At 41.4% G+C, this 15239-nt stretch overlaps 1 protein-coding gene across 2 annotated transcripts; it reads right to left on the bottom strand.

Annotated features, from left to right (window-relative positions):
* Positions 1–3480: 3480 nt before the first annotated feature.
* NEK2 (NIMA related kinase 2) lies at positions 3481–13602 on the bottom strand. Of its 2 annotated transcripts, none has more exons than XM_006260391.4 (9): positions 13434–13602; positions 12335–12552; positions 11654–11894; positions 9928–10010; positions 9486–9612; positions 9064–9283; positions 7961–8015; positions 7797–7867; positions 3481–4312 (listed from the first exon to the last, which is right to left on the bottom strand). In XM_006260391.4, exons 1-9 carry the CDS (start codon positions 13527–13529, stop codon positions 4083–4085), a joined length of 1341 nt encoding a protein of 446 aa, XP_006260453.1. In that variant the 5' UTR covers positions 13530–13602; the 3' UTR covers positions 3481–4082. The 2 variants fall into 2 exon arrangements, with proteins under 2 accessions (XP_006260453.1, XP_019338752.1); XM_019483207.2 differs by lacking the exon at positions 13434–13602 and adding an exon at positions 13169–13394.
* Positions 13603–15239: the final 1637 nt, after the last annotated feature.

The raw sequence follows: 15239 nt of genomic DNA, 5'->3' as shown, positions 1-15239 counted from the left end.
GTGGTGGAGGCAGCAACTCCTTCTGCTTTCCGGCTGCCACCACCACAGATTCCCCCCGCAGGAGTCCACGTGTAATTCGAACCCTGATTATACTCTACTCTCAAACCACTTGAGCTACTCTCTTCTATGAGCTGATTAAAGATGATAAAGAAACATTGGAAAGACAGTGTTGTCCAAAATGAAGCACAGATATTGGCATATGTCCTTCATGGATCACATTCAGGGGCCACAGAAGGAGCTTTATTGTGGATACTTGCTAGCCTGAACTCCATCTCTTAAATTAGTGCTATTTCTTGCTATTCAGTGTCCTAATCTATATTTGTTTGGGATAATCTCTACTTGAAATGTTTTCTGGTGTTTAGTTTATCTTCTCTTCTTACTGTGAATGTGTGCAGCAGGTAGCTGATTAAAGATGATATAGAAATACCAGAAATAGTGTTGCCCAAAATGAGGCGCAGATATTGGCATATGTCCCTCAGGGATCATCAGCTTTAATCAGCTCATAGAAGAAGAGTTGGTCAAGTGGTTTGTTTGGTTTTTTTAATGTTTCTTTAGTTGTTCTCAGAAAGGAGACCTAAAAATAAAATTCTAAATCCAAACTAGTGTGCTGAATGCCTCTATTAACAAGGGTGTCAGAAATAGGTAACTATTAAACAAATAAAGAACTAATTCAGGGCATATCTATATATACATATATTAACTTTTTGAAAAAATTTCCCTCTGTGACATCTATCAGCATTTTCTGGGTTGATTTAACAAAAAAAAATTGCAGAAAGCAGAATTGTTCTATAACATCACCACTGTTATATTTTATGCTATTTTAAGTGCCAGTGACCCATAGAGCTAACATGATAGATCAGAGATCAATAAAAAGCATTGTTCTGTTGAAGCCTCACCACTTGACAGTTTGGTCAGTCTGGTTCAAATAGCATTTAATCTATCATTTACTCATGGGGCACTCCACAGTGAGACTGTCAGATATTATGCTGAATGAGTACCTGTCTTACAGCTGTTGTGAATCTGCATTAGCAAGTATACAATACAACAAATATACCTACAAAAGTAATTACAACATACTATCAGATTATGCCCATTTAAGTCTTTCTACCGCCACCAAAAAAAACAAGTACTTATGATGTAGACTCTCCGCTTTTTCATTTTTAGGTCCTCATGCAGTAAACTACACAAGCATCTATGTAGCTTTTAAAATATTTGTCTATTGTCCTCAGTGGAAATACTCATGCTTAATATTACACATCCACATAAGCCTATTGGTGGATTAAGACTTGTCTAAAGCTCTAAAAGGCAAACGTGTGGAAAGAGCATTTTTACTTACAGCTGTAAATTATCATAAAATATATAATTCAGGTTTTTCAATAAAGGAGGACTTGGCTCCAGAGCTGAGATCTTTTTCATGTAGTTCATGTTTACATAAATTATCATCTAACTAAATAGCTGCATATAAAAAAATCTGAGGCTAGAGGTCTGTAGCAGTATATTAGAAAATGAGTCCCTTTAATAATATCCTTTCCTTATTTAAATACATTGTTTTGACTATAGTATTAATTCATAATTTTCACCAGATGCATCTTGGCTATAAAGGGTGTAGCAGGCTTTTAACCACTGTCTACCATCAGCAGCTTATGACATTTTTCATGAGCTGTAAGGAGCTCATGGTCAAACGAACCTAGTTTGCCATTTTATCCTCTGCAAACATGACATATTATTAACTTTTCCATCCAACACATCTGTAGTGATTCAGATGTTTAATTAAACTTAATCAAGAACCAGTGATTCTAAGACTTAACAAATCTTGAAAAACATAGCAGACGACCAACTTTACCGTGAAACAATCGGAAGAATCAGTTTAAGGTGACTTATTTTTATCCTTACCTTGTTTCCCATCTAATCTCAGGATATTTTTATATTTGGAATCTCCTGTAGTAGAGAAATGTATGTACTATTAGTCTGGAAAACTAATTTCTGCTTATCCAAGCCCAAGTTTCCAGCACTAATACCTCAAACACAGACTGCTCACACTATCTTAATTAAGAGAGGAAAGTTTGAAAAACATGGCCCAGGACTTAGTCTTGACATGTACTGCTTCATTAACTACAACTTAATTAATTTAATATAAAATGGATGCGCAAGCCTAGAAAAAAGATCCAATTCCACATACACCAGTTTAACCCAGCAACAGCACCATTCAGATTAATGATGTTACAACTATGTAAGTGACAGAATCTTTTGGAAAATGCATGAGAAAGAGGACACAAGCCTCTGTCTCACATGCTTGCTATGAAATAGGGCTAACTGATATTGCCTATACTAGGAATATAACCCCAAAAATTAGAAAGTAGAGGGAAGCATTTCTTTTGTCCCCACCCAAAAGGTTTTTGAACTATTGTCTTATTCTTACAGGGCAGTATAGCAGAACCCAAAAATCAAGACCACAAAAGCCCTAGATGCCTGTGAAGAAATAGATTGTCATTAAAAATAGATACTTGAAATACATAGAAGACTTTCCATTAGTTACAGAAGTTTTAAGATAGGCATATTTCAGTCCTAACCTTGTACAGAATGTGAATGTCTACAGGAGATACTAACTGCACAGTTGACTAATTAGCTGCACAGTAAACATTTTGGTGTCTACACATGACCCTATTAGACTGAAGTAAACTAATTTATTTCACAGCAGGAAAGCACTTGTAAATTAAAGTGCTTGTAAATACAAGTGCTTTCCTGCTGCAAAGTAAAAAACTCTGCAGCAGTGCATATGTAGATGCTGGAGGGGCTGGCTGGGGCACGAGGGTGCTTCAGTGCAGAGGCTGCCAGCCAGCCAGCTAGCCCCGAGCTGAGCCACCCTCATGCCCCAGCCAGCCCCTCTACAGTATGCTGAGCTGTGGAGTGAAACAGCCCTGGGCTGGCAAACTGACCCCCCAGATCTGCTGCCAGCTAGGGCTGCTCCGTCCCAGCTCAACATGCCGTGTATGAATAAACTGCAGAACTTATTGCTCTGGAGTTTATTGCTCCCAGGCACATCTTTAAATGGCACATGTGGGAGCAATAAGCTCCACCCTTTATTCATGTGACAAAATTACATGTGTAGGCATGCCCAATGAGAATGTTAAAAACTTGTGGAATTAAAGGAGCATTATATTAGATTTTCTAATATTTATATATGAGAAAATAATGGACTCTTCTTTACATTTTACTTTGGCCTTCTAACACTGAAAGTGCCTTCTTCAAACACCCACACATTTTTAAAGCCACAGCTTGGACTTCTGGAATCAGGGTAAGCATACAGCATCCTTTCTTGACAGCAGTTGTTGTTCAGGGCAATTCAAATACATCAAGCTTTATGTCTAGGCATCCAAAAAGTAGTCAGGTGCTAGTGAACAAACTATTATGGTAGTAAGGCATAGCAGAACAACTTTTTTGCTCAGGCTTATTATATAAAAGAAGACCAATTACAAATAGTTACAATGACTGAAAATATGATTTTTGTAATAAAGAAACAAACATACAAAGATATTTAATCAAAAACAATAACTTAAAATAACTAAAAGGTAAAATTACACAGCAGTTTTTAAAACTTTCAAAGAAAAATACATCTCTCTCTCACAGATATAAAAAACTTTTTTTTTTTTTTAATTACATACATTATCACTTAGTTTTCCAACACAATAGATAAACTAATTTCTATTTTTAGAGCTAGCCTTCATTCTCTTAACCTATCACGTGTTGTTTTTTTAAAGACTGGAAGTTAATTTATTTAAAAATCACACAAGTCTTTTCATAGCTGATGATGACTTCAAGACTAATGCACCTGTACTTTCAATTACTTGCATATTATGAACAGTATCATAGGCGATTAAAAATACAGGAAACAATGTCAACACTACTGAATGTAGAAAAAAAAATAAAAATGATATTTAAATTAAGATTGTCTACTAGAACAAAATAGGCTTTGGCCTTAGGTTCACAAAAAAAATAAAAAAATTAAAAAAAGAACATACTAAGCATAGTTAGACATGTGAGCAACTCCCAAATGTCAAATATTATACATAGTATTGCATATTTCAGCGCATGCCCAGAATCTGCCTGCTTTTTAATTGATAATTTTTTTCCAATTCACACAGAGCTTGAGCCCGCAGATTGGCAGCATAAAGTCGTTTTTTCAGCTCAGCACATTTTCCTTTTGCGAGAGGATAGTTCTCCAAATTACCATCTGCTACAACATTCTCTTTTGTTTCCACACCAAAATGAACTTTCTTCTTTCTTACAGGAAGTGGGAGCATTACTTCATCATCTTGAAGACAGAAACAAAGAAAAGAGCTTTTGGGTATTGTTGAAAGTATTACTCAACATTAGTTTATTAATTAGTGTCAATGCAAATAGCTTCCAGCTGCATGATCTTTTTAATTAATTTTTTTAGATAGCTCCCTTTATGCTTAGTACCCCACCCCACCCCCACCTTTCCTTCAAGGGACAGGGATAAGAAATACTAAATATCCTGTTTAAGATACTACAGTCATAGCTTCTAGTTTTATTTTCAGGGGACTTGAGCGTAAGAAAAGAACTGTGCACATCATCTTCAGCTGCAAAACAGTACACAAGAAGAGGAGACAGTAAGAGAAATCGTGTATTTATTTGTTTATTATTCTCCAGGGAGTCCAGGTGCATGATAGAGCAGAAAAAGAAAATAAAAAGATTGAGATATCATTATCTGCTATGAGCCAAATCCAAGTACATCCCTCACTTCCCTACTTCTTAAGCTTTGTAATCAGTGCTAGAAGGCAGCTATATGAGCCACAGCCCTGACACTTACTAATTATGTATGCCAAGATGTGAACAGGTACAACTGAAGCCAGGCCACAGAGTTTGAATTTAGAGACAAAAGTTTAGCTTTACCTATAAACCATGAAAAACTGCAGTCAGTATTATTGCAGGAAGGTTCAGAGTAGACTTTAAATAACTAGTTCTAGGGAGGAAAAAAATCCTGATCAAATTGCTGTCAACAGGTACAGCTATGCATGGCTTGTGAGCAGTAGGCATTTCTTCTTCCCTAGGACAGGCCGTTGGTAAGAGGCAATACTATCACCTACCACCGGGTTGAGTTCATACTCATCCCCCAGTTAAACTGTACACCCATAATAAGATTCCAAGTTTATGGTGGACTGAAAGCTCCTTGAAGGTAGGGGGTGGTATAAGTCTGCACACAGACCAGCTATGCTAGGTTTGCCTGAATAAGTTTGTAATAAACAGATAAAAGGTAAGTTTAGGGAAAGATGAAGGTAGATAGAAGGGTACTACATGTATTAAAAATAGGTTACAGTAAAAAGATACAGAAGATATTGGAATAAAATGCTGGTCATAGAATAAATAAATGATTCCAGCTTGTAAACAAGATATTCAGGAGGCAAGAGCTGGGGAAAAAAATTACAAGATGTATGCAACAAACTCCACATGTCCAGGTTTTTCACTTTTCCAGAATGGCTAACAGCAATAATACTGTAAGAAACTTTAAAGTCAAGTCAGGAAGTTGTATGTTAGGGTATGGACACACACACTCATGTCAAAAAGAGAGTTGCTGGTCAGGAGCAGGCAGCAGCTGTTACATTGTAACAGGTACCTGTGGACAAGCCCTAAGAAATAAGGTTAGCTAAAACAGCTTCAATTCAACACTTTCTCCTCTGATGAAAGAGCTGTTCTTGCTACATTTGCATCTCTATGGGCTTATCTACAGACAGTTCTAAGAATGTTACAGCTGTGCCATAGGGTTCCGAATAGCTTTTGAAACTACTTTGAAATGTATGGTGTCCATATCCATAATGGAACAGTGCCATTGTGGGTAGTTCAGCAGAAATCTCACAGGACAGATGGAGGCAGTAGTCTTGAATGGAGCTCCTGCCATCTTGTACTTAGAACATTAGTGTAGACATTTGGAGTAAACTAGAATGCAGAAGCCAGAGACAGGAAAGAGAGAGAGAAGAAGGATTAGCTATTCCTTTATTTATGATTATCTTGAATTGAAGGTTGCAAAGATTGTGTGGATTATTCTAAAGCGATATTAAAAGAATGAAGATTAGAAAAATGTTCTCAAAAGCCACAGTAAATTGATCCAAGGAGAATAAAAGTTTCAATACAGCAGTATATTAATTGTAAAATTAAATGGCTCCCTTCACTGTTAGCATCCTGACAGAAGTCTAATACAAGTTTTTGGAAGGCAGAATAGTGGGGCTGGGGAGCAGGGGGATTTTCCCTCAGAGTCATGGCTGACTGTGACAGTAAGTCCTCCTGGAAATATGGAATGTCCTCCAAGTGTAACATCCCAGGGGAAGAATTCTTGTTCCCACCCCACCACCCAGAGCACATCTATAAATGCCAACAGAGCCTGGAGCGTGTCACATGTATCAGCATCCCCATGCTGGAAAATGGTGGCAGGGCACTTTTAACGAAAGCTCAAATGAGCTTTAAAGTGCCCTGCTGACATTTTTCAGCATGGGGATGCCGATGCATGCAATGCAGGAGTCTGGTGGAGTGAGGTAATTGCCACTTGATTAAATGGCGTCTGCTCCGAGGTGCTGCAGTTACAGCATGTCAGAGCAGCCTCCCTGCATGTATAAGAGCCCATTGTTCTACCACAGTGAGCAGTACATTGGGTTTTCAATCAGTTAAGCCTTTTTTCAAGAGCATGCCTTCAGTGGGCATAATTGACATTCTCTCACATTTAACCCTGACAAGCAGGGAAATTTACAGTACAGGGGAATTATATCATCTTCTCTTTTGAGGAAAATTCATTCCTCCCATCATCCCTTTTTGAAATGAGGGCAAAGGACATACTTTCAGATTGAGTGAGGTTATCCACACTTGCTTATATGATCAAGATTTATGCTATGTTAGTAGTATATGGTCTGCCAACTATGTATTCCAACAAACATGTTTCTGTGGTGGTTTGTATATCTTCCTAGCAAGCATGACAAGAGCAGCATTTAACTGCAGAGTAAGATTAAGTCAGTTTCTTAAAACACTTCACTTGCTGCAACCTGATAGGTTGGGACAAAAGTAGCGACATTAAACAATAGTACCATCAAACAGATTATAAACTGCATTATGGAAAAAAAAGGAGTTAAACATGCTTGTTGTAATCCTAAATAGAATATGATAGTAACAGACTCTAAACATCTGCAAGTATTTTTAGACTGATTTGAAGACTGCTGTTCCTTATTCCAAATGATAGCTTGAGGTTTCTAACAAGTATGCATTCAGTAGCAAGTTCATTCTGCATTGTTTATAGCTTCAATGCCATGTAAAAAACCAAAAACAAACATACCAGAAAAAAGGATCGTGACAGACACCATCAAGGCTCTCCCCTCAAACCATAAAAAAAAAAAAAAAATTAAAAAATCCAAAGATGTACTATGTAACATTTATTTAAGTAACTTGATCAAAAAAAAGGTACAGATCTAATTTTCATAATCTGTTCCAAAAAAATTAAGTTTTAAAACACTTTAAAATCCTGCAGCTATTTAGTGAAGTCATGAATTTACATTCTAGTACCTCCTTGTCACTATAAATTGGTGTGTCAGGCTGTATTAACAAAACAGATCATGTCAAAGTTCATAGCAAAAGCCCCCATTCCATACACTCTTCACAAGGATGAATAAAGCCATGAGCTTGTAATGGAAACCATTACAGAAGTGTGATGTTTCGTAAAACAGGATTGTGTAACAGAGGCCTGGTTTTGTCAATCCACGTTTACCAGTTCAAGTAACTTGCTGTTTTTTCCATACCTGGACTGATTGCACCTGCCAGTATCCTTTGTTCTTTAAAGAAATTATAATTCTTCAACAAGTTTTCAGCCCTGTTTTGAAGAGATAAAAAGATTAGTAAGATTGTTTGAAAAGCTCTCTCATTCATTAAAAATCCGAGTATAATCTATATTACAGGACTGTACCTAGCAAGCTTGTCTTCTGTCAGTCTTTCACGAACACAGAGCTCCCGTTCCCTCTCTGGAAGTGGGCATACAAAAACGTTATGAGAAGTACTGACATCTGAATACTACATTAAAAAGGCATGGTCCCACAATAGCATCTTTCTGTAGACTGCCTAGAGTTTTGCTACTGATGTATCAATTTGTTGCTTTACATTACAGCAATTTTTTCAAACGCATGCGTTTTACAGGATACTCCAATAACTGCTCACATAACAGACTTTACAGCCCTCTGGTAGCAATATTCTTGTGTAGTCCACACCAATCAGTAATATAGAGAGTGTACCAAATCCCCTTTAAGACTTCAACGTGGTTTCAATCAGGGTCAAAGTTCAGGTTACTTAGTTAACTTGTATCATTACAGAATCATGCAAGTATAAAAAGTTAGGTACTGTATGCTTCCAAGCTGTAGTTCCGCCTCCTCTTTTCAAGCAGTTAAAAAGATATCTTTGCCTATAGCCTCTGAAGCTTAACCTGTACATGAGACATTTCCATCATCATTTGGATTACATTTCTCTGCCACGTAAATTATGCTCTGAAAAAAAGTCTTTAGTTGACCATGTCTGATAACTATAATAGCTTGTAGTCCCATCATCTGGGCCACACACTTTCCTGAATCCATTTTGTAACGGACTGATACAAGAACTTCTCATTCTAGCATCAGAATGAAACTAGAATGGCTGTGTCATTGTATGTATGCATAAAAGTTTAGGTTCACAGAGAAAACAACACACCTTATGTTTAACTCTAATAATCTGTATTGAAGAAATTGCTGCCTGGTGTGTTAAGTCAAGCCAAAACTGAAAAATATATTTTATGTAGGTAAACCTGTGGGGCCAAGTCTGTGCTCTGCATTGCAATTAAATGATACTGCAAGTAGAGCGATTAAAATGCAGCCATTCCCTAGTCAAAAAGAATAAACTCCCCCTTTGCACTGGTGCAACAGGTCCACAGATTCAGTGGTATCAGACTCTGGAGCCTGTCAAGTTTGCTCTCTACTATACCCTGTCCCATAATCTTTTGAACCAGGATTCCAGTTTTCTCCCCAACCCTAGAGAATGTCATACGTTCCAGTCGTTGCTCTCTCTCTTTTATGGCCCGTTCCCTTTCCTGCAGCTGTTGTTCCTTCAGTTTCAGCTCATTCACTGCAGCACCAGAATACTGCAGCCTTTCTGGCTCTCCTGACCTTCGTCCTCTCTTCTCAGAATTTTTTCTTTGCTCCTCTACTACAAAGTCTGATATCAAGGGGTGCTGTAGAATTTCTTCAACAGAGGGTCGACAATAATCCTAAAAGGTAGCAAAGGTAATTTGCAAGATTTAATACTGATGCACAGTATTTTATTTGTGGGGTTTTTGGTTTTTTTTAAACGAAAAACATCTTCATAAAATACTGCGTTTCTTGAAGAAGAATCTAAGCAAGGAAAATTAAAGCATTTCAGGAGCCAATTAGCTGATCAAGTTACCAGTGAAATCAGCAGTTAAGTACTACCTTTAAATTCAACATCTTTGTAAGAAGTTCATTCAATTGATCCGAATAACGATATGGTATTCGCCTGAACTTTCCTTCTCTGATCCTCTCTGCCAACTCCTTTTGGTTGTAAGCTATAAATGGAGGCCTGGGGGAGAAAAGAAAAGAAAAAAAAAAATATATATTTTTTAAGGCTCCTAAGCAGGAGATTTACTGCAGTACCAGAATTTCAAACAGTGTAACAGTTTTGTTTTGCTTAAGAAAAAGTTTATATCAATGTAAAGAAGTGGAGGTTTAAGTTTCTAGAAAACAACTTGCTTAGTTTCAAGATCAAACAAAGCTTGGCAGTGTCAGATTCAGCTTTGACCCAAACCTTAAGTTTCTCTCATTTATCATTAAGCTCACATCATGCCAAGATGCCTGTGAGGAGCCCAGTCCTCTTACATCAGTTTGTTATACTTACGAGAGTGCACACAATTCATACAGCAAGCATCCTAGAGACCAGATGTCAGATTTTTCATTGTATGACATGCGGTTAATTTGTTCCTAAAAAAAGGAACACATGAAATGTAGTTTGTTCAATATCAAAGATGTGCATAATAATTCAGGTATAGGAATACAGCAGAGGATTAGTAAATATTTGTCTAGAACAGGGGTTAGCAATGTTTAAGCCATGGCAGGCCATAGGAATGCAGCTCGATCCAGAGGTGAACTGTTGCTTCTTACCCACTCTGCCCATCATCCTCATCTTGACTTGGCAGGCCAGATACAAAGTCTCCTCACAGGCCAGATCCAGCCCACAAGTTGTCAACCTCTGGCCTAGAGTGTTAAATATTATTTGCATTCAACTCCAAGGTTACTTCAATTAGTCAATAGTAAAGCACAGAAGATATGGCAATAGTTAGAAAAGCTATGCAAAATTGCATCAGTCTTTATAAAAAAAAAAAAAATTATGAGGCAAGACAGGCAGCAATGGAAACCACCTCATCTAAAATGAGCATGAAGCATGCAGAAACAAGGTAGAATATTTTCTTGCAAAAATTGAGTTATGTTTGCCCTGCTTCAGGATGAGTGATCCTAAATGTGTTTGAATCACCTTCAAAAAATAAAGGACTCTGAGAAGAGGCTAGATGCCTCATAACATCACTGCACTAACACTGGGACTCAACATACCAATGTGACAAAACTAGCCTCAGTACCGATTTACAAATGCCTAAAATCCAAATTTAAAAGTGGGCCAGAATTAATTAGAAGGTAAGGAACATGGCAACCAAGGATTCCAAATAAGAAATGGCTCTTCCAGGAAGAAATAGCTCACAAGGGTACAAATATCACAATGCAAGGGAGCTATTAAATTGCTGAAAGAGCATGGCTTGCCACTCAAGGAAAGAATTGTAACTTAAATATTAGGATTCTTCTCCTAAGAAGTTAGATTTGTTCATGCGACTACCATGGTTTGACAGCCTTTTCTACCAGGATAGCAGTTTTGAACAACCCCCTGCCATCTAACAAGGACAAGCACTAGCACCTTCATCCACTTGTACTGCAGCCCCAACCTGCAGGCCAATGACATCAAGCTAACCTTGCACTGATTTGGCTCATGGGACTCCTTGCAGGTCAGACCCAGAAGTGCCAGGGCAAGTGGCAGTGGGGCAAGCAGTACTGGGTCAGCACAGCCATCTTCAGGGCTATGGGGCACCACTGGAGACAGCCTTCAGCAGCAGGGTCTGAGTTCTGCTGTAGGCTCTAGGGCCCCCCAGAGGGGTGGTGGTAGAAGCCAGGGAAAATGGTTTTGTGGGCTAAAGTTTAGCACTCTATGAGCTATGTTTGACAACTGCTCTAGACCGAGGATGCATGGTATAGAAATCCAACACCAGGAACTGTACTGCTATGCCCATGACTACTGGCATCTTAGTTCTCAAAGTATATGGATTCGTACCATCAGGCACAGTATAATTGAAGCTTCCATTTCTACTCTGACACAATATAGAATTGTTACAAAAACTAAACTACTGTAAAGTTTTTAAAAAGTGTTTTCACTTTTCTTAAAAAGAAAAGAAAGGAGGAAAAAAAATAAAGCAAGCTGCCTCCAATAGGTTAAGATTTATCTAGGATTTCCTTTAAGACAACCAGAACATTCAGGAGACCTTATCAAAAAAGAACAAGATGTAGAAACCAGGAGCACTTACTGGAGACATATAATATGGAGTCCCAACAAATGTTTTTGCAAAACTTGTATCATGGTGTAATATTCTAGCTAGTCCAAAGTCTCCAAGTTTAACATTCTGCATGCCATCGAGAAAGACATTTGCTGGCTTGAGGTCCCGGTGCAATACAGTGACCCCACCATCACTTCGTCTGTGACATTCCTTCAAGGCCAGAGTCAACTGAGTCAACACACGGAGAATAAATTTTTCTTCCAAATAGTATCTGAAAGGTGAGCAAGTCATTTATCAATTATATAGTTATCCGTTATACAGGCCTACTAAATACCAACAGATGAGAAATAATAGGATGCCAGGTTAGTCTGGCAGGCTACTGGAAGTTGAGGGGCAGGGCCTGTGGCAGAGTTCAGGGCCCTTGGACCCCAATGGACATGGCCACTGTCAGCAGCCTCCCAGCTCTGTACTGCCACATTGTCTTGTGCCTTTATTTAATTTTTCGCGTAATTCAATTTGTGACCTTCCAACAAGAGGTAGCTCCTGAATTCCTCCCCCTAACAAGTTTATTCTATAAGGAAAGATTGGCCAGACCCAGATTACATGCTTGAAGCTTCTAGCAGTTTAACAAGAGATACATTTTGTTTTGCCTGTTAAATGCTCATGATCACATCCAGGTAAGTAAGTTAAAGTCTCACAGATATCACATGCCTTTCCTTGGTACATCTTGCAATCAGGCTGGCAAGGTCACCACCTTCACAGTATTCCATCACTATGTACAGTGTTGTGTTGGTCCTGTCAACAATGCGATCATAATACCGGACAATGTTGGGGTGTTTCAGCTCACGGAGCAGATTCACTTCCGAGACCAGCATCTGCTTCTCCGTTTCTGTCATGGACCCATAGTCAAGCTCCTTCCAAACCAAAACCTGAAAGAGAAGTCACCAAGGCCTGGCTGACAAGTCCCTAATGCCCTGATTGGGGATAGCCATAAAGTCACTAGGCAAACCCACACAAACAGCTGGCTGAGCTCCAAGAGCCAAATGCCACTGGCTGAAAGAAAGACCCCCCACACCTGGCAGCAGGGATTAATATCAAATACTGCTAACGCAGAAACAGATGTTGCCTGACGGCTCTTTTGTACTATCATAAATATTTTCAGTGGCAGAAACAGAAAGTACATGCTGCTGCCTTTTGCTGTGCTGCAAAGGGTAAGTCACTGGCAAGACAACAGGTGGCAACAGATGCTGCTGCTTTATCACAGGGTGCATCTATTAGGTCTGGGAGAGTACAGGCAGCATACCTACTCTCCAGACACCCCAGGCAGGTACTCTGGGGGCCCTCAAGCCCCTGGAGCACCTGCCAGCTTACAGACAAGCACTCAGGTGGGGTGGGGGGCATAAGCAGGGAAGCTCCCCACTCACCCAAACCCACTCCCTTACAATTGTGGGGGGCAGGCCTGGCTGGACAGGGAAAGCTGGGAGACCTCACAGCCCCTTACTCCGTCCTAGCAAGAGCAAGACAAGGTGTCGTGTGTGTACATACACATATGGATGCACACACGTGTGCCCGCTCGCCCCAGTGAAGCGCATCATCTGTTCCAAGCCACAGAAGATGGAGGAAAGCACCGCTGAGCTGCGTCATTCCACCACGTGACGTTTCAAAGGCGGGGTGGGTTCTAGGCGCAGCTAGTTCATTCAAGGGGGGGCGGCTTCTCTGCGCAGGCGCGGGGCTGGCCCCGCCTTCCCAGCCCCACGAGACGCGCTTGCCAGCGCAAACCCCGCGTGATGTCACGGCCCCAAGCCGGTACCTTGGCGTCGGCGCGGCGCCGCACCTTCTGGCACTTGCCATAGGAGCCAGCGCCGATAGTGAGCAGCACCTCGTAGTCCTCGGGCCGGCTCGGCATAGCACCCCTAACCTGCACCCGCCACAGGGCTCGCCGCGCTGCCTGCCGTTTTCAAACGCGCCGCCCCCGGTGCCCATTGGCCGGCGACGAAGCCCCGCCCAGGCCGGCCCTCCTTGCCATTGGCTGAGCCACCGGAAACAAACGAAGGACGCGAACTACAGTCGCTGGCGCCCGGCAACCGCCGCGTCGCGAGGCGGGAGCCGCGGAGGTCCCCACCCCACAGGGAGCGCGCTGCCACGCCCCCACAACGGCTGAGGGGCAGTCTGTGCGCCGCTCCAACCGTCTCAAACCCCCACAACACACGCACACAAGCGCGCGCGCTTGGTCCCGCGCATGCGCACCCTGCACCAAACACGCTTCCCCCACAGGCACACGCAGCCCCAAGTATGCCCCCCCACGGGCTGGCAGGTGCTCCTGACATGCACAGCCCCCTCGTGCGCGTGCACAGGCACGCGCATACACACACACACATATACACGCACACACGCAGAGGCTGGGCAGGTGCTCCTGACAGGCCGCACTGACCCTTGGGAACCAGGGATAAGGGTCACTGGCCTTTCACTAATGCTACACAGCAGCCTTCTGGCTAGGCCAGTGGCTCCCAACCGGGCTGCATCCAGGTCCCTAAAAGGTGCCACAGGGTGTGAGGAAAGCAGCAGATGGATGCAGGCTCAGGCCCCTGCTCAGCCCTGCAAAACCACGAGCCCTGTCAGACATAAATGAGTTGGTTTTAAATCAGGGCAACATACAATTCACAAAAATTACAGTGGGGCCTTAAGCCTGATATGGGGGGCATCCAGTCTAAAGATGCTGAGAGCCATGGTGGTAGGCAAGTGTAGAGGCACAGCTCACTCACACACCCACCCACACCTTCCTCATCTATTCTCTCTCCCTCTCTCACATTCCCGACCCCATCATTTTCCTGCCCTGCTCTGCAGTATATAACAGACCCTCCAGCCCAGACCCTGAACGTAAAGGTAGGGAAGAGGACAGAGGCTTATAAAGAAGGCACAAATGTTTTTATCCAGCGTAAACAGTAGCAGAAAGCCAACCCCTCTGTTTTGTAGAAAGATGTTACAGATACATGTCATAGCATTCGTCACCCTCCAAAGTCTGCCAGAGGCTTCCCAGCAAGGAGGAAGAGGAAGGGTGCAGAACCTGGAGTCCAAAAGGTAAAAACAAAACTTGAACATTTTTAATGTCTTTTTGACTGTCATATTTTTTACATGGGAAGGATTGATGAAGGCACAGCCAGTTTGTTTTATACTTCCATTTCACCAGGTAAAAAAGTTCCTGCACTAAGCTGGGTGTATATAGGCACTAGTTTTTTCCCTACCTCCCCTGTATCATTTTTGTATACAGTACCTCACATTTCCCTATGAGTACTGTAAACCAATGGTGTTCATGGTTTTGGCCCCACAGGTCATATGAATGGGACAAGACCAGTCTGCGGCCTGGATTGTGTCCCATGCATCAGGATTGGACTCCATGCAGTCCTGTGTCCTAATCGAGAGTGCAAGGTCACAGCCCAGGGGTCTCCTCAGATCCATGCGGAGCCCCACAGCCTGGATGACACTGCACCAGGGGCCGGATCTGGCACCTCTGTTGTAAACGTGTCATAACCTTTTTTGCACCTAATTTTGTGGTTCTTGGCTCCAGTCTTCAAAATCCTCATCTCAAGATCTAGTTACAACTCTGTACCTGAAAGCA

Source organism: Alligator mississippiensis, chromosome 1 (genome assembly GCF_030867095.1).
Source record: "Alligator mississippiensis isolate rAllMis1 chromosome 1, rAllMis1, whole genome shotgun sequence".
In the NCBI taxonomy this organism is placed as follows: Eukaryota; Metazoa; Chordata; order Crocodylia; family Alligatoridae; genus Alligator; species Alligator mississippiensis.
Note: the sequence above shows the minus strand (reverse complement) of the source record. Positions and strands in the feature narration are given on the sequence as shown.